General features: G+C 38.2%; 1 protein-coding gene across 1 annotated transcript in view; it reads left to right on the top strand.

Annotated features, from left to right (window-relative positions):
* LOC140149616 (polycystin-1-like protein 2) overlaps positions 1-20,530 on the top strand; it is a 35,405-nt gene that overhangs the window by 3,081 nt on the left and 11,794 nt on the right. Inside the window, exons 4-20 of the mRNA XM_072171696.1 lie at positions 759-1,288; positions 1,930-2,020; positions 2,174-2,345; positions 3,213-3,400; positions 4,539-4,796; positions 5,272-5,429; positions 7,615-7,737; positions 8,429-8,554; positions 9,345-9,377; positions 13,537-13,797; positions 15,125-15,417; positions 16,658-16,955; positions 17,804-18,031; positions 18,523-18,624; positions 18,842-18,957; positions 19,385-19,550; positions 19,872-20,150. Coding sequence (XP_072027797.1) covers positions 759-1,288; positions 1,930-2,020; positions 2,174-2,345; positions 3,213-3,400; positions 4,539-4,796; positions 5,272-5,429; positions 7,615-7,737; positions 8,429-8,554; positions 9,345-9,377; positions 13,537-13,797; positions 15,125-15,417; positions 16,658-16,955; positions 17,804-18,031; positions 18,523-18,624; positions 18,842-18,957; positions 19,385-19,550; positions 19,872-20,150 — 3,422 coding nt within the window. The remainder of the gene's footprint in view (positions 1-758; positions 1,289-1,929; positions 2,021-2,173; positions 2,346-3,212; positions 3,401-4,538; positions 4,797-5,271; positions 5,430-7,614; positions 7,738-8,428; positions 8,555-9,344; positions 9,378-13,536; positions 13,798-15,124; positions 15,418-16,657; positions 16,956-17,803; positions 18,032-18,522; positions 18,625-18,841; positions 18,958-19,384; positions 19,551-19,871; positions 20,151-20,530) is intronic.

The raw sequence follows: 20,530 nt of genomic DNA, 5'->3' as shown, positions 1-20,530 counted from the left end.
AGTTAACTTATACAGTGATTGGTTTTGCGGACCAGGTCAATGGCCTGACAGTGCTTTAATTCAAAATATTTTCTTAAATGTTCAAAGTAAAATAATGAATGCAGAAATTAATATTGCCTATTATTATTTTAAAATATAACTGATATCATCGAAGTATATGACGCATAATGCACTCGTGCAAATACATTCGTCAGGATAATCGCACTCGCGTTTAGCTCTCGAGCCTAACGGCTCCACAGCGCGTGCAATTATCTAGTATCTATTAACATTATTATGCAACTATCAAATTCTAAATAAAATATATTTTTTGTGTCTTACTGCTTAATTTCATACTTAAAAATTCTGGCAATTTCATTAAAAAATCGAAACTTTTTTAATTTCTACTTTTGTTTTCAAATAATTATACAACAAAAAAATTTCATCTTGGCCGGATTGGTTGGGAGCGCGACCAGGGGTGTTCTCAATATAAGACAAATAAAGCTGACACACAGGAGGAATGCTTTGGTTTCTATAAAGAAGATCCCAACGCTTGATATCAGGGGTGTCATATCCACCCCTTGTGCATAATTTGTCTCAGGAGGGAGAAAACGCCCGAAATTTTAGTTTAATCGTTTTGATACATTATTGGCCATAATTTAACTATTTAATGTACCCCTTACTTCTGTTTGTACGTACTATGGACCCCATTGAACTATTTGAACACTTATTACAATAACATATACAGCCAACGTTTCATGACGCTACTGTGTTATTTGCAGCCACATCTATTCCGTGCAACGAACCAGATATATCAATCTACGGCAACAGTTCATATTGGTGGGAGCCTCGGATTTTAAACCGAGACAATGCGATCGCGATCCGCGGACTGATCAATGAGTTTCGATGTCCTGATGCAACCGGACATTCGACCATTTGGATTTTAGAAAAGTATGATTGCCTTAATGAGGCAATATTAAGTGAATCTAAAATAACTCTGACAGATCTTGACCTTAACCATGCTTTGTATATCTCTGCCTTAAGTTCAAACTTAATGTTGAAGCCGTATGCTCTTGAAATCGGCTGCTATAGGTTCACTTACGGTGTCCTAATGGATGTGAGCAAAACAGATGAAGACGAAATAAAGTCCGAAGTTTATGAGTACATCAAGATAACATCGGTTGATTTAAGGCTGGCGATTGTTGAAGGACATACAACATCTTTGAAGAAAGGTTTCGGTCAGACATTACTACTTCAGCCGTCTGCGTTTAGCGTGGACTTGGACCAACCAACGCAACGATTAACCGACGCGGTAAGAAGTAATTATTAGTCTATGCATATTCCTAGTGTTTGTACGATTGAACACAAAATGTCACATAATGACTGAAATTTGTCTCAGGTCCCAAGACAGTTTTTTTTGTATCAAATAGCCAAGGAAAGTATAAGATTCAGTTGTGGAATGAGTTACCTTACCCTTGGGCGTTATAGCTTGAAAGAGAGAGTGATATGATTAAATCGCCAATACACATTCAACTGAGACAATTGAAAGACTCAATATATTCTTTTTGCATCTGTTTTACCGTTGCAACAACGCTGACATGTCAGCTGCTGTGTTTTCGGTTCTCTATTCTCTCCGCTGCGATGTTCTGCTCAAATGATTTACCTGCAGGGGTTTCTTCTTCTTCTGAACGTTTTGTATAAATCGAAAAAAAGGCGAATTATACTGCCCTAACGTTGGCCGACAGCTAACTTGGTTAGTATTTCGCTAGGGGGAACTGCTTGACTACAGTATAATGTTCTGATAATGAAATGAGCTGTATTACCACATTTATGTGCCCGTTACGAAGTGAATTACCGTAACGTGCGCTAGTGTATCATGTCTGCTCGAGTAATAATATTTCAACTTCAGTATACTCTGTATATTAATGATCATTATGTTTTGATTTTCTCTAGACCTATTACTATTTTTGTCGACACAAATATGATACCTTGTTTGAGCCGTGGCCAACAGCAGATGATGGAAGCCTTGGATGCTTTGGAACTGGTAATATTATCATGAGTGTAATTAGTCTGTAATTATTGTGCAAAGGATCTCAAAACTGTCACCTGGTCGTAGTCCCGGATCGCAATGCGTTACCAAGTTTTTGAATTTCATTGAAGTCCGAATGTCATTGTAACCACCGTTTAATTCCTGCAGGTCCTGTGCAACTTGACCATAAAGGTGATGAATATCTTCTGGATACTTCGCTTATGGATATAGATACAACCTACGAGATCATGGTAAAGGCAGTGTCTGGCGAACGGAGTGGAAATGTCTCCTTATTGCTTATGATAGTCGATGAGGGCGCCCTGCCGGAACCTGTTATTATGTGAGTTTACCATGCATTCTTGAGATGAAGCAATAGTGGTCCCCGTAAAAGTATTGAAAAGAAATTTAATAATGAATGAGTACTATTTTAATTAATTGAAAGTGATCTAAACACAAAATTAAGACGTACCTCAAACTTTCGGTCACAACTTTGACCTTCATCTGGAGACTGGCAACCCAAGTTCGGGATCAGTTACCTTGTGGACATTTGACCCCCAAAACTCGGTCTTTCACTCTTGGTAACTTGTATTGGCCCCGTCGCGGTTGACTGATGGTTAGTCTTGACTCTGATGTAAAGATGTCTCCAGATGAAGGTCAGATGAACCTGTGACCGGAAATTTAAGGTACTTCTTAATTTTGTGTTGATATCAAAAGTTTAAACCTTCAATTATGAAGTTTACCAACACAGATGAACTTTCATGCTAGAATCCATACTTGTTTTTTTATTGAATATTTGAGAGCTTAATAGTGTTATTTTAGTTCCATTCAATTACGCGGAACTAGCTGTAGGGACACTTAAATATCACCTTACACTTCCGGTCTTTTTTCACTTGCAAACGGGGGTAGTGGTTGTGATTGTAGTGGAGGTGGGGATGTTAGTAGGTGGTGGTTGTGGAGAGTGGTGAGATTTTGAATTTAAGTATAAAAGCAATTGACCTTTTCGGTAAATCCCATAAGCCTTTGCGAGTACACCTGAGAACTCGCCGACTTGCAATGCGCAGTAACGATGTACGATAAACGATGTGCGCATCGGCGCAGATCGGCGGCGTGACGTCAAATGGCGAGTTTTCAGGTGTACTCGCAAAGGCTTATGGGATTTACCGAAAAGGAAAATTCAAAATTGTTGTTTCTATAAACAATTTTGTAGATTGAGTAGTGGATCTGATTTCTATCCGGATTATCTTGCTCATATCTTTAATCCAACGGAGGATATCCGAGCTATAGGATCCTGTAGACAAAACTGCGATGGAGTGACATATAAATGGACTCTGAAATACTTTGATGGATCTGACTTTGTCGAATTTCCTGAGTACGAGTGGCAACCATTTGTTACAGGTGAGATATGAGATAATGCACATGTGATTTGAATCACCACGCATGTCAAAATTAAAGTTAATCTGTTTTTGATTATTGTCGGTGTCTATGTTTTCATATATCTATGAAAATGACACGATCTTAATGCCCAGTGCTCAATCTCGCCGATTAACTCTGCGGCGTCTCGGAGCATTTCGATGGCTCTCCTGGGACTTGCAGTTTCAAGTTTCTTGTTCTGCGGTTTGTCATTCATTACTCGAAACCTTTTTTCCTTCAACCACTTGGCGTGTTTTTCTAATGTTTCCGGGTTTTCGCGGCCTGCTGTTTGCGTTGTTTTTGCCTTTCCCCCATTCAACACTGCGAAAGCACGTCTGGTGGTGGTTGTGATTTCGTTGTTCTCGGAATTAGCATTTATGCTGTGTTGTAATAATCTTGCTTGATTTTATCTTGTTTTTGCTCTATTGGGCTTTTTTAATTTGTAGTATATCTTGTAGTTAAGATTTTTCTGTCAAGCGCATTGAGAACTGTTTTGTTTATAACGCGCTCTATAAGTGTATATTATTATTATTATTATTATATTAATGTTTATTGTAGTACATGGCTTTTCATCGAGCAGACACACATTTTGTTAGTATATTATCGCAACAGTATTTTATTTCTCAGCATATGTACATCGTCGTGGGTCTGCGGCTTAGGTTCCGGGTACGCCAAAGAGTTAGTCGGCGAGATTGAGCACCCAGGCCTAACACAAAAGTAATGTTAAGACATATGTAAGGTTTTATTCGCGACATTGTCTTGATCAATATTGGTATAGAGGTTGTGCATATGACGTATCATACCGTATATATGAGGAACTACTCAAATGCATTCAACAAAAGCATGATTGCAATGTACCGCGACAGTTCGTCTCACACACATAACAAATGCACTACGATCAAATAAGTTGATGACAACATTTGATTGAACGAACTGCACTGCGCCATGATTACGGTGAAGGACACCGGTTCAAATCCTTTGTTTGGAGTCAATCAATAATTTCACGCACAACCTCTATAGAAAACTATCAGCCCATGTTAATATTTGAGATGAGCAAATCACTGAATAGGCATTTTGTTTAACAATATGTCTCATAATGTCTTTTATTTGTGTTAATTAACAGGAGAGGAAAGTAACGCAATGTATGTCAGCAAGGAAATATTGGAACAGGTTCCAGGAACAACTCGACTAGAATTTACTCTACAAGTAACCAATAGCTTTGGTCTTGTTGGCCAAGCAAAAGTGTCCCTACGAATCAATCCACCACCGGAAGGAGGCTACTGTACAGCAGATAATGATACTGTGTTCTTTCTTCAACCCACTGCCATCGAATGCTTTGATTGGTCAGACGACGACGGGGTCATGAACTACGAATATTTTGGTAAATTATTATTGTGTTAATCCTCATCTAACGAAGTGTGTGTGCGGTTATAAGTTGTAACCACTTAAGGGTTTTCCGATCCAGCCGGGAATGCTGAAACTCTTAAATTACCACCAAATGACTTAGCCTGATTGTGGGGCCATCCTTCGCATTCATTTTAGCCATATTTTGACATACCGCGGTTAACGCTATTGGTGAAATCACGAGGGCTGGGGGGATTGGGTGAATCCCAGCTAGTTTTAAATTAGCTCTTTTGGTAATAGGCATATGGAATAATTATTTATATTGTAACGGTAATTTTCTTTCGAATTTCTCAAAACCTTTTGTAAAATTGCATTTTTGTACAATTTAAAAAAAAACTTATGTTCAATTTTGGACAATATTATTGAGTAAAGCCAAACGTAGAGGGTGGTGTGCTTTGAAGGGTGGGTATGTTTGAGTGATAACCTAATAATGAATTATTCGTTTTGCGTAGTTTCGGTGAATGACGATGCCTACTATTGGCCGGTGTCATCATCAAGGTATCCATCCGCCACTATCTATCCACCCGTTGGCAATGGATCGATGATAATCCGCGTTAAAATTCGAGATACGCTTGGTTCTTACACTATGTACGATACAGAGGATATTACGGTAAGCCATGCTATCTTTGCTGTGTAACATTTGCAATCAAATGTTCTTCACATGTGAAAGCACTTCTATCGTATTTAAAACCACAGACTAAGATCTTTAAGCAGTAAGCGGAAATTTTAGAAGTTACGAATGGTTGTAATAATAACTACGAGAATTGACCTTTTCGGTAAATCCCATGATTCTTTGCGGTTAGACCTGAGATGTGGTCACGCCGATGCGCACATCGTTACTGCACATTTCACGGCGGCTTCAAATGCGCAGTAACGATGATGATCGCTAAACGATGTACACATCAGGGTGACGTCAAATGTCGACATCCCAGGGCTAACCGCAAAGAATTATGGGATTAAGGTCAATAAGCCGTTCGATGGAATCTACATAGGTTAAGTGACATCACTGATGCAAGTAATAATCATAAATGCGTTTCAATGGTGGTTTTTAGTTTAAAACATATGCTGTAGTAGACTATGCCATAGTCGATTTTTGATAAATAAAAATATGTTATTAAATCATTATGAACGCATTCAGTTGCACTTGAAATTATACTGATATTATTTTATTACATCAAAATACTAGTAAATGGTTATGAAAAAGTTTATATAATTATATCAGTGACAGTAACAGTAAAGTATACGTAGGCTTATTGAATGCAACATATTATAATACTTATAGCACTTCAATACTGAACAGTTCTGATTTTAGAATCTACCAGTTTGATAATCGCGAAAGCCCGAGTTAAAAATCGACTAACACACACTGTCAATCATATTTGTTTATCAATCCAATTAACCGCAAGCTCAAAGCCTGTACGTACAAGACGCGCTCATGCACCTAGTACACAAAGCGCCGCATAGTTGTGTATAATGTAGTTATCAATGGTAATGCCACATGCCCGGAGGATTTAAACCATAACGAGATATGGGCGACCAATCACAAGCCAGATCCATTTAAAGATGAATTACATAATGGCCAATTTTAGTAGGCTAGAAATCTCATCCATAGACAACCATGTTAAACTTGTTAACCGCAATCGAAAGTAAGTAGTCCACTTGGTAAGCCAACAAACAGAGGGAGTAAGGTGACTAAAAAGATCAGATGTGAAAATCGATGTGCACAAATTAATTAAATCATAGTTTTAAGACTATGCGTAATGGGCAAGTGGACTACGGAGAAGTCTAATGCTGTAGTTACCATGTGCTTCCTGGTGTTGCTGTATAAGTGACATCGGGAATGAACCATTCGATGGAATCTGTATAGATTAATTGACATCATTAATGTAAGTAATGATCATAAAAATGGTGCTTTAGTGCCCTTTTAACACACTTCATGGGAACATTACAGTATAATCAATACAATTTTATCTTTACCATTCAAAGTTGTACCACAACATCTTTGAGGTGAGAGATGTTTCTTCTCCCGAATGGACTCCAACTTATGCAGATCTGGAGTTGACTGGTAACCCATCGGAAATTACACAGAGAATCTTTCTTGATGAATCTAGTTACCAATGTCTGAAGTGTCTTCTAGTTGGTATGTTATAATGTTATTGCAGACATTTAGGTTATGTTATTGCTATATGATTTCTTCACTATTTTGTTTCTTGCAATTAGTGTTATGTTCTAGACTTGCTGACTCTACATTGATAGAATATTACCCCTCGTATCAGTTATGCTATTGTAACACTTGTAACATCTTATAGCGTGTTTCTGGAAGACAGGGGTTTGTTGTATCATCTGATCATCATATCCTTTACCATTATCCTGGTTGTTTCCAAAGTACTTACCAGTAAACTTGCAGGTCCTTTAGTGACTAATTAATATTGAAACTAATTATAGCTTTGTCTAATTTTTAATCAGAGTGGAATTATAACGGAACCAATGGAACATATGAAGGTGTGAAACTGGAACCAATAAAAGTAAGGACATGTAATGTACGTTAGTTACAGAATTAGAGAAAACAATGACGTAGAAAACAGTATTTTTGAAATAATCTAAATATGTAGCATACAAGAGCAACTGCTTGTTTCGCATTCGCACGCACTTTGATCATTATCATCGTCATCGTCGTCGTTGCCATCGTCATGGAAGTAAGAGACTTTTAGTTTTACGTAAGAAACTGACTTTTAGTTCCATGCATCGTTGTAGTTGTAATATTGTTGACGTTACTTTGACTTTAATATTTGCAGAAAAAGGAGATGCTGTCCTTGTTGAAATCGGTTACAGCTTTGTCAATTGAGGACGTTCATCTCATTGCGAGTGTATCTAGCATGATGACGAGAACCATTGAAGATCTGTTCTTAACAGAATTGGTATGATATCTGTATATTACGTGTTTATTCCGAAAGTTTATGGGGTTTGCATCTTTCTGGCGTTGGTGACACAATGATAATATCCCCCTATTTAGCTTATTCTATTGATTGGGCTGTATGTCAGTGTTTATGGTGGTGTATGATGGGAATGTTGCAGAGGTAGGGTGTTGGTACTGATAAGGGTGTGACGGACTATAATGGGGAAGACAGTGTGCGTGAATGTACATTTGGATGGACCGATAATAGAATATAATATAATAGGAAAATACTGAGGAATATAAAAGGAAACATCTGAACACGCATGCATCCTGGAAATTTAATTAAAACAAATACTTGTCGAAGCCTCATTCATATGCAAATGAAAAAAAACACGGATTTATACAGCGTATTTACATATGATCATTGCGCTTTGTAGCTGAACACTATGGCCAAAGACAAACCTTATAAACCATTTAGTATCATTCAAGGACGCAGCTCTATAGGCCTACATGAACAGAACCCTAATCAGCCTTCATATATAATAACCATCGCAGCCCGGTTCAGCTCCTCGAGTTTCGTACGGGTAGACCGGGACAATTAGCAGGAAGTTCTTTGTCCAGGGGAATTTCAAGCTATAGCTAACTTTTCCAGGGGGCACGAACGAGTTCCTTGCCAATTGAACTATTCATACTGACATCTTTTGGTTCTATAGGAGAGTCTCCGATCAATCGTAGAATCTACCTGGGAATTTGTACAAGATAGTGCTCACCTTCTGGAACAAGGAGTTATTGTCAATGTCGCTGATGCCAAAATGACTGTACTAGGAGTTTTGCTTGAAGTGAGTATTGCCATATGGCTGTATCTTTTATACATCAGCCTTGATTGTAAGTCTTGATACATAAGTCTAAAATACCCAACCTTGTACTCTTAGAAAAAAGGTTCCAAGTAGAACTAAAACGGTTCGTAAGCTGTCCTGTATGTAGAACCTAAAATAGTTCTTCAAAGAACTAAAAAGGTTCTGCAAAGGCCAGAATGAACCAATTTAGACATGAAAATGTCTTAAACCCTAGCTGTCATGTATGTAGAACCAGAACTCTATATTACTAAGCGTGAAACGTGTAATAATTTCACAGAGCTGCTTTTTAACTATACGCCGATTACAACAGTGGCGTAGCCAGTGGGGGCGCCAGGGGCCGATGCCCCCCCGCTCGTCATGGCCGTCGGTTCATGTAAGGCCGTCGGTAGACGGAAAAGGTTGATGAAAAAAAATTGGGTTAACAATAGACTATTTTTTACCCAGGGTGACAGAAAAAAGGGGAGAATTATACAAAAAAATTGTGAATTATGTATAAAAATTATGTGTTTTTTTGTTGGTACCGCCTAATATTCTTTTTTTTTTTTTTTTTTTTTTTTTCTCTTCACTTTTTCAAACTATTCAAAACAAATTTGGGTCAACAAATCACAACTTCCGTCGGCCAAAAATATTTCCGTCGGTACATTTACAAGTTGTGCCCCTCCGGTTTCCAAATCCTGGCTACGCCACTGGATTACAATAATTAATTTGATTTGTTTTGGAAGCATATGAAGTTTGCTTATTACTACTTGGATTTGTTTTAACATCTATGCAGGCTTTTGCACGTTTAGAGACAACTGCCGATCAGGTAATGTACTATTTTATCAAAACAGTTATTTTATTTATATCATAGTTACCATGGATATAAAAGGATGTGCACCAAAGTGGTTTCATCTCTAATTGCATAATTCAATGACTACTATTCAACAATTATAGCTCAAAAGTTGAACTGTGACAGAAGTATGATATTTTTGATAAAATAAATTCAGATGTCGTTTTTATAGTACAGTTGGCTTCCTCGAGAGAGTGACGTCAGTACTTTGTCGGAGCTACTTCGCTTGTGTACATGTAGGGGTGTACTGTCTTTGATCGTGTATGTAAACACGCAAAGCCTATTAGAGTCAACGCGCGCTATTTAATAATACGCACACTGGAGCTAGCACTGACGTCATTCTCTCGAGGAAGCCAAATGAACTATAGGAGTAGCATAGAAGAACTGTACCCAGTCAGATGGGGGTAGTTCATACTGCAGTTACTGTTCATTTTCCTATATACAGTACTATCACCATTGACGCGTGACCTCTACAAACAGTGTATGTTATAGGTATAGGGCATTGCCTAGTTACCGTCACTGTGTGAAAAATAAAGGCCAATTTTTAAAGTACTCTCTGAAATTCTAGAAAATATAGTTTTGTAACATGTCCTAAATTTTTAGCTAATTTAGGTGTTTGGAAATATTCGCACTTTGGTGTTTTAGGTAGGAAGGGCACGGCACGGCCTGCAAAATTTTCTGTGTAAATCTTTTACTGACTATCACTCACTTGTGTACCGCTCTCTTGCGAAGGGCATTAAAGCTACACCACTTGGCGGATATTTTTTGTACTTGATGTCAATCAAGAATAATGAATACATTACGTGTAGGTCCACACAGTATTGTTACCTTGCGTTTGCTTTATAATCGTTCACCCAACTGAAACTATAATACCAGCTCATTGCAATATCGCACAGGTAAAACAGAAACATGTGTAGTGTGGATTTGACCAGAGAAGATCTGATTTAACATAGTTTTCAATTAGTGTTATCTTGGTTTAATAGCTTTTAATGGGGTTTAAGTCGTGGTGAATTCTACTGTAGATATAACTGCATCATGTTGAGATCATAGTGTATGGCACAAAGAGCTATTTCAGTTGAAATCCATACACCTCCTATGTAAGACATGACCTTAATCTACAAAGAGGGTGTAGATTTCAAATGGTGTCACTCATTCGGTAAACCAATTTGAAATTCACACTCCCTGTGTGGAAGATTAAGGTCATGTCTTGCATAGCCCAAATTGTACATGGTATTAATATAACTTTACAATACCTCACATTCTCAATATTATAAATTGGTGTCACATTGATTGGAGCATTATTCATTTGTATATTTTTGTGGAGGGGATGTTGTCGATTGAGAGGCCCATTAACTCTAAATTATTCAGTTGTTCTCAGTGTTGTGATGACTCGAATCAATGACTCGACTCGAGTCCGTCTCTAGTCACTCACGACTGTGAAGTGACTTGACTTAACTGGGCAAATGACTCGAATTGACTCGAGTCACTTTCTGCAATTTGTTAAAATGACTCGACTTGACTCGATTCCAAAGCCCAACTGACCACTGCTGACATAAGTATTCAAATAATTATTAAAAGAAATGATTTTTTTTGTGTCAGTTCCTGCAGAACTGACACCTTTAGTACAGGTTTGACGATCACGTGACAATTCGAATCATCATATCGAAATATCACGTGGGTAAAAATATCAATATCGATATCAATACTATTCGTCAATTCAGCCCCAAACCAATTCGCCCACATGCTAATTCGAACCCTGTATATTGATGTACAAAAAAAGTTGGCCAAAACTATTTCGTGATTTTCTCCATAACCGTTGTTTTTACACCAAATCTGTATTTATTTAGATGCCTTGATGTGTTGCATTCGGTCACAAACCAATTCGTTGTACTTTGTGCACTTAACCCTCTATCTTTTAAACCAAATATCCTAAAGAGTCGTGTGATATGTCGAACTTTTCCTCAGGTCATAAAGAACAAAAAAGTCAGCGTTCGCGTATCTATACGTAGCCCGGGTACGTAGCCGCAGTTATTGTGGCCCTCACAACACGGGCTTCCGGTGAGCTGCCGGTCCTAGGAAATGGAATATTACTGATTAATATATAAAGATGGCAAAATCAGTAAACCAGTTTAAGTTACAAATAAAGAAAAGTCTAATAAAAAATTACATCTAATATTTAGGCATTATTTAATGACCTCACCCATCCCCACCCATCTCCACCCCAACTATCAATTTCTTCTGTGAACTGTGGAATGTCTATATAAAATGTTATAAATATTTATATTGCTTCTTTCTTTGCATGTTCTTCTCCTCTTTCTTTTATTTGTTAGCTTTGTGTAATTGTATGTTGTAACTTAAGGCAGTGAAAGGGGGCGCTCGCTTCAGGCCTTTTGAGCATCTCCTCATTCAAATGTTGTGTCTTTTATATATATTTTGTATGTCGATTTGTATGAAAATGAAATGATGATGTATGATGATGATGATGTACATCATTTCCTACAGAGTCGTGAGATATGTCAAACTTTTCCCTTAGTCATAAGGAACAAAAAAAAGTCAGTGATCGCATATCTGTAGGATCATTGGTTAATAAGATATAGTCACTTTTTTTAAATTTTTAACCAAATATCTTAGAGAGTCGTGCCATATGTCAAAAAGGAACAGAAAAGGAACAAAAAAAAAGTCAGTGGTCGCATATCTGTAGGATCATCGGTTAATGAGATATAGTCACTTTTTTGTACGTTGTGCACTTAACCCCCTTGTTTTTTACTTCTGGATATCGTTTGAGTCAAATGATTTTTCATTTTAAAGCTTATGATATATTTTCTAAACACGAAATAAAACAAAATTGACCGCCAGCCGACTTTACAACTGTTTCGTGATGGACGGTCACATATATTCATTAACATATTAAATCGTTTATCCCTTTTGGTCGATATCGAATTGGTTTGTGGCGGACTTAGCTTGGGGCCAATGCATGAATTGGCATATGGCCAAGTCAACTGTGGACGAATTGGTTTGGGCCGAATCGACCTGATACCAGGAAATGCCGAAAAATTACGTACTTTACAAGGCAAAAAGCAACTTTTCTAGGCATTGTTGACATGGTGCCCCCCCGCTAAAGAAAGTTTCCTACTATAAAGACCTAACTTTTGAGATGGTTTGTACGGTTTGAAGGTGCAAAATTAACAATAAGCTTAAAATAAGACGCCGTTACCGCCGGTTCATCATAAACGACTTTGACAGATGACGTCATCAGACGCAATCTCTGTCTTGATAATATCGACATGGACTAATATATAGAGCACGTAGTGTGATGGACTGGAAACTTCACGCATCGATCTGAGGACAGCTTTCAAACATAAGTCTTGATAGTAATACGCTGTTTTAATTAGCCTATATCTGGTGGCAACAGCATTTTTCTACAGTCACGTGATAATGGCACCGGCCGATAATACACGGGGAAGCCGACGGTGTCCACATCTTTTTTTTTTTTTTTCCTTTTTCAGCTTTTTGTATTTTATCTGTACTTGGAGCTGATGGGGGAGAGAAAGCATAAAATACATTCAGGAAAAAATACAACTCGAACCAAAGATCAAGGCTCCATTTCAAATTTAAACCTAAAAAATCACTCATTTTTGAAACCGGACGTTGTTCAAATTTGCGCCAAAACTTCACCTCTGAAATAAAATATTGGGATTTTTTCTCAGATTCCTTCATGTAAACACTTGCCAGAAGCAAATGAGCTGAAAACGGGCGAATTTTGACAATTATCTTTTGAAAATAAAGCCACAACAAGCTCAAATAAGCGGTGGACTATTTTAACCGAATTTCACTGGTACATAAATCGTGGAGTGATTTGGTGGTGCGCCCTCTGAAAAGATTTGAAGAATAGAAGGCTGACGTTGCGCCAAAACATGTGGGCCTATTTAATGATATATGAACTACCCACTCATGTTCTTGTCAGCGCTACAGTGCAAAACTTCTCTTTAACATTACATTCAAATAATAATTACATTGTAAATTGGAACTGACACCAATTTTTTTCAGGAATACTTGTTTATCCACATTTCAGGCGATGATCGATCATGTACGTGAAATGTATAACGATTTTATACAATTTTGGTGTTCTATTTAGAAAGCAGCGTTTTCTGCTTCAGTGATGACAATAATGGACACCATAAGCGCTACCTTACTAACAAACAAACTCCCAGAGGAACCCGCTACCGAAGTAACTACACCATACTTAACCAAGTCTTGGCAAACGATACGAAATGATGGACTTCAGGACAGGACGTTTCGAAATAGCAAAACTGAGGTTGCTGTTCCGAAAAATATCAAATTCCTATTTAAAGATGAGTCACCATGCGATGAAAATTGTGCTACCGTCAGTGTTAATGTAAGTTGAATAGATTGATTATATTTATCATATAATGTTATTGAATGTGGAAATACAGCATCTTTTTCTAAAACGTGCCGTAATGTCATCAGAGATCAGTAGCGTAGAAAGAAAAAGTGCCCCTCTGACAAAAAATGAAAGAGAAAATCAAGAGGGCAAAGGAAAAGAAAAAGGGCAAGGAGCCCCATTTCTAGCAAAATTCAGGGCCAAAATAGTGTAAAATACAAAAATTTTCCGAGCTACGCGCGCACATTGTAACAATAAAGCCCTTTTTAGCCGGATAATGGGCGAAAATAGTGTAAAATACCTTTTTTTTTCGCGCTACGCGCGCACATCATCCCAATAAGGCCCTTTTCGGGAAGCTCGAAGACATACAGTCTCTCTGTATTGTATGATGCAACTGCAAGTTTTTTCGTCTGTGCCCAAAAAATTTTATTTTGCCCCCCCTGACCAAGAAAGCTGGCTACGCCCCTGTCAGAGATGCTCGAAGTTCCTGCAATGTGTCGTTGGGTGTAAGGGTGTTATTGTTTTGTATCACGGGGAACACAAAGACAGTAGTTAAGCTGATGAATGTAACCTACAAAGACATTCGAAATTTAAGAAACTTTCTCTATAGTAGTACACCATTTTTCAATGGTAGACAGGTCGTCTTTGAAATGTTGCACAGATCATGAGATGTGTTGTTGGAAATCGGTTTGTTATATATACATTGCTGCGTTGTTCAGGAAGAGCTGATACCGACATTCCAAGTAAAGAACAACACAGGATAAGAAACGAACACATCCGAAAACACTTGACTTGGATACATCAATTCTTAGCTAAATTCACACCAGGTGACTATCATACTATATAGCCACATCACACGCATGAATGACACCGGCTTCCCAAAACTTTAATTGTTTAATGGCTATACGTGCCTACGTCGCAGGCAACAGACCGAAATGAAGACCATCTAAGCGTTGGACCGACTTTCTCATGGAAAACTGCCTGACGAAGGGAGCGGGAACACTTTGAAGCCCAGAGACTTGCCTAAGACCGGAATCTGTGGAGAACTTTGATTCGTGGCTGGCTGCCACCTTGGCAGATCCTATATTCACAAGAAAGAAATATTAAGGGAATAATTTAAAACTCGACCGCCGGTTGACCGACGGTTGTACCGCGTTCCATTGTTTAGAACTACAGAAACCGGAACCGCCCGGAACCGGCGGCCGATTGCCGGTAGAGTTTTGCTTTCATCCCTAAGTCGAAGAAACTTGGTCGGTGGTGTAAAATAAATATGATTGGTTTTATTTCTAGTGTGAGTTTTTCTTTTCAAATACTTCTATAGATATTATACACACATTCTAACACGTTTAACTATGGAGTTCAGAGTGATCGTTTGGAGGTACAGGCTTCGATAATTACCATAACCTTTACCACCGATGACAACACGCCACTTATTGTGACAGATACACCAGATATGATACTACGAATGCCGAGAGAAACATCAGATACGTCAGATGTGGATAACGTATTCACTCCCACATATAACAGCACTATGATGCACACTGTGAACAATACGCATGGTGATCAAATTATCTTTGTTTCACTGACATCATCATCATCAGAGAGGAACATGTCGTACGTAGTATTGGTTGGCTTTGATGTTTATCCAACTGCAGATAAATACGATGAAGTTGTGGTGTTTTCTGGCGATATATCATGTACAGGTGTGTAACAGTTTAATTTCCTATTGAGTCCCATTTAAAACACAGATTTATTCACCATTTGCACGCTCCACTTAGAGCCTAGAATCGACAACAGACGTGAAAGGAAAGAATTACGTAACTATACACAATGTCAAGTGACTGGTTCAATTTTTCCATTCACGTGTGCTCCCAGTTCGAAAACCGTCTAACTTAGGCAATATAATCAAATTTGTTCGATCTGTCGATCGACCTTCGATGCTTGGTCGATCGTTGTTATTTTTCAAATCAATTAGTTACTTATTATTAATTGTGATTATGAATCTGTGTATGTTGCCCAATACACGTTGCTTAATAAATATTTACCAGTAATTCTGATTACTTAGTCGATAGTTCATCGATGCAGCATAGACGGTTGATCCAAAGATCGAATAAATTTGATTCTGGTGCCTTAATAGGGAGTTTTCGATTTCCACGACGGATGGCTCTGCGACGGTAAAACACCAAACATTGTCGTTGTCGTCACCACGACGGTTGTCAGACTCTTGGAATCTCAGAATTTGGACGACGACGCATTGCGAAGTCGACGACGACAACATTTGGTGTTTTACCGTCGCAGAACCAACCGTCATGGAAATCGAAAACTTCCGAATGACCGTGGAAGGAACGAAGTTATGACAATTTGTCTCAAGTTGAAGTTACATCAGTATGTGTTTGGCCCAGAATATAGTTTGACATTTGCCGTTGCAACAAACGCAGCAGCTTTGTTCCTGCCGCTACAACAATGTGCCGACATTTGTCGAAGATATAAATGAAGTTCCGAACAAAGCTATTCACTTGAGCGCAGAGGAATTCTAACCAAAATTGAGCCCGGAAATGCGACGGAGAAAGGAACGTCGGATTATGGACTGGTCCTCTGTACTACTAAGATTGTTACTGAAATCATCATAACTTATTTCACAAAGAGTCACATTTTGGTGGCATGGTGTCCAATATTTAATGAAGCAAAGTGATCTGGTGGGTTTCCATACAAAATTAACCACATAACGCGCCGCGCCGAAGGCTTTATATTGGAATGTCATAGAAGTGAGGTGAAAGAGTGTATAGAACTATAGCAGGTCAACTATCAACAAGGATTATCGTAATTATTATTGAAATGTGTTTTTTTCTCCAAGATGCCCCTCTCCTAATCTTGAGGCCACAGTGACACCAGGAGACAGAGCAATAATAACCGGACGAAAAGGAATGGTATACCTTCGAATATTGGAACTAAGTGAAGACGTAGAGGCAACGTACTTGTGTGATCCAACTGATGAAGCTTTGTTTGGCGATGACGACAAATTATCACCAGATATTCTCACTAATTATGTTGCTAATTTTAGCGGTGGTTATATTCTTGATGTGGCTATGTCCAGCTGTTTGTTTTGGGACTTTTATCTGGACAGTGATGAATGGAGTTCTGAAGGGTGTAGAGTAAGTCTTTGACAATGATTGATCTTTAATGTTGTGCCGCTCACTAATAATGCTAATGTTGCACTGGAGGACTACACATTATGCAGTATACCCGGGTGTATTCCCAGCATCCTGTCCAATAGAACATTTAGGCGTAAGATGAGGTAGCCGATGTTCTTGGTACTCTGTTGGGCACACTGTATACTGGGTGTAGGCTCCTACTTATTGACTTCTATGCGATGAGTTAAGTGGTTGATATTTTTGTGGAACATCATTACCATATTAATGAATATTACTATAATTATTATTTACAAATAATTGTACCTACGTTTCTCTGGCATAGTATCTATAGGGTGGGAGCATAAGACATGTAAGCGGACTAACACTGTAGTTTCTTTTATAACTGCTTCATTATGTTGCGCTAATCGGTCCGACCGACTCAGATTTTGCGTTTTGGGAGAATTTTTTTTCTAAAATCATGTAAAACCAGCCGTTTGGGGGCCAATATTTATTGATTTTGACTGAAAAGATTTGAAAAACATTCAGATCGAACATTTTAAAAATATATTTGCAAAAAAAATCATCAATTTTTGCCAACATTTCAAGCTTTCGGTGATGTTTGACGGTCATTTTAGCCTACAGAAAGAAATAAGAAAAATCCCGACAGACCGACCCCACTTGAAAAGTCCATCCGCACGTAAAATAGGGTATGTTTGTTCGTCGCCTAATGCGGAGACCCATTTCAACTTAAATATGTTCTTAAGAATATATCAAATATGCATGAAATCAGACGGTATGTTGAATTCATTAACCTAGAATTACTTTTTTCAAATACTTAGTAAGAGGCAATGCAATTTTATCTTGTGCAGCCTGGGCCAGGTTCGACTTCAAGTGTCACAGAGATCCTGACAAACCACATGACATCATTTGCTAGTACATGGATAGTGCCACCTGCACCTCTGGATTTCGATTACATTTGGGCTAATGCGAGCTTCTATCAGAACCCGACCATCTATATATCAACTATCGTCATTTATGTCGTATTCTTTATGTTGTTTCTTTGGGCAAGAAGGAAGGACAAAAAGGATTTATTCCGGGTATGAAAATTAACTCTAATTAAATCAAAGTAGACCGATTCTTAGGCATATAGTTTACTTAATTGCCTGTGTCAAAAGCTATTTTCCTCCTTTTTCTAAAATTGTCTCTTATTTTATTAGGAGCCATAGTTTATTCCATATAGCCCAATACCCAACCACTTTATACGTATGCAACGTATATTTTTCAACATGGTCGACACCAAATGCCCTAATATATACCTTTGTACATTTAATTATACCATGATTAGAAAGAAAGAATAGTTTACCAACCCAAAGTGTTACAATTAAACAAAGACAACAAATAAACACAAATCCCGACCGCCACACATCCCACATCCCAAAAAAAAGCAAGGGAATGTGCCGGCATGGGAATCAAACCCACGACCTCACGGAAGGGTATGAAACATAAGTAATAGTATAGGTATCTCGGTAAATTTAACAAAGCCATGTTCTTAAAAGACGATACCCGTATTATCTTTTTCTTATTACAGTTAGGTGTGACAGCATTGAAAGGTAACAACCCGAGACACAACTACTTGTACGAAGTGGTGGTGGTAACTGGGAAAAGATCACATTCAGGAACAAAGTCGAAGGTAACAAATAATTTGAATCTGAAACACTATTTGTACGTTATTTGGTAGGTCTATGGCTTTCTATACCAAAATTGATTAGCTCTGCACCATGCACACTCTTGGTCAGGAGCACCCGGTCTACTTTCGCCCCCGGGAACCCTGACCCAAAGTTACGCCACTGAATAGTATATCAAACTTAACAATCCTCTATCTAACACACCATATTATTCTGTACCAGGTTAGTTTTATTTTGTCTGGAGATGAAGACGAGACAGATCCAAGGACATTTGAAGACGACAAGCGACCAATTCTTGAGCGTGGTACTGCAGATAGATTTCTATTGGCAGTTCCAAGGTAAATATCTAGTTATCTTGGAAGGGAAGATCAGTAATAACCAAATATCAGAACTCCTATTTGAATATTCACATCCATGCAATAACAAAGCGCGGTGATTTACGGTGCGCTACGCACGGCCTAGGCATAAGCTGTGATCATGATCACTGAGGCACAAGACACATCATAATTTTTATAAATCATTCAGCAACTATCAGGGAGTTACAGCTAAGAAGCTCACACACCGTACATACCACAATAAACCATCGCAGCCATGACCAGTTCCCCACGTTTTCGTACGGGTAACCGCGAGCATCAGCTATAGGTCCTTGCAAAAAGGAATTTTTTCAAGTTAGCTCAATTAGCTCAGGACCAATGAGGCTCAAAAGTTTCCATAATTCCATGTTAAGATAAACTTTAATTTGTTTGCAATACTTTTTGTTTACAGATCTTTGGGCGTATTAAACTACATGCGCATATGGCATGACAATTCTGGAAAAGGTAACAAACAGAGTTGGTACCTGCAGTACATTGCTATTCGGGATATTCAGACGAGACAGCGGTTCTTTTTCATCTCTAATCAGTGGTTTTCACTCGTGGATGGAGATGGGCAGGTAAAGCTTTGTTGAAATAAGATTTGCAAGTGTATAATACATTATGTTTCAGTAAGAATGTATATTTTTTTAATAAAAAATATATTTGAATTATAGTTCAAATGGATGAACGTTACTGCACAATTTACAGACAAACACACTTCACACACACCCCCACACACCCCAGTTGCATAATAATAATGATTTTAAGCGAAAGATTACGGTTTAGTACATCTCAGCGGCGCTTGTAATAAGTGACGTCAACGTCGTCAATTGCTAAATTTACACTTTTTCTGAATAGAAAACTTATAATAAGCTTACGGATTTTCTTCTTCTGTGCAGGTGGACCGATTGTTACCTGTCGCCGGCAAAGAACAGATGCAGGATTACAGTCTTATATTTGAATCCACGGCCGGCAAAAATCTACGCGATGGACATTTGTGGTTCTCAATATTTTCCCGCCCAGCTGGAAGTCGATTTACATGCGTACAACGAGTTGCCTGTGGTCTGCTAATACTTTGGCTGGAGCTACTTGTTAACATCATGTGGTATAAAGTTGCGGCTCCTCCAGCCTCGACGGCTATGATCTTGATTGGACCGTTCGCTATTTCCCCAGCTCAAGTAAGGCAACATGTCATAACGACAATATTTCGTGAACATTTATGACGCATCCATTGTATGTATAACAAAAATAGATACGTTAAAAGCCTAATTTGTACCTAAAGGCCAAACTAGCTGTGAAGCTTTGAAAAGTATTTAATTCCTAATAAGTCATAATAAATAAGAAACAATGCTGTAACGAGCACAGGGACATGGAGAAACTTATCCCCATTAGCTCAGAATACTGTGACGAAATCAAATTTGTTTGTTTGTTAGGCCTGTTAAAGACATAAATTTACCTTAATCATGTATCAGAGTAGTGCAATTGCTGCAAATGCAAATATACTGGAGCTGCTCATCCGTCCTAAATTTTGTTTAGCAAGATACAGCTTTCGAAATAA

The sequence above is a fragment of the Amphiura filiformis genome, chromosome 4, assembly GCF_039555335.1.
Source record: "Amphiura filiformis chromosome 4, Afil_fr2py, whole genome shotgun sequence".
In the NCBI taxonomy this organism is placed as follows: Eukaryota; Metazoa; Echinodermata; class Ophiuroidea; order Amphilepidida; family Amphiuridae; genus Amphiura; species Amphiura filiformis.
Note: the sequence above shows the minus strand (reverse complement) of the source record. Positions and strands in the feature narration are given on the sequence as shown.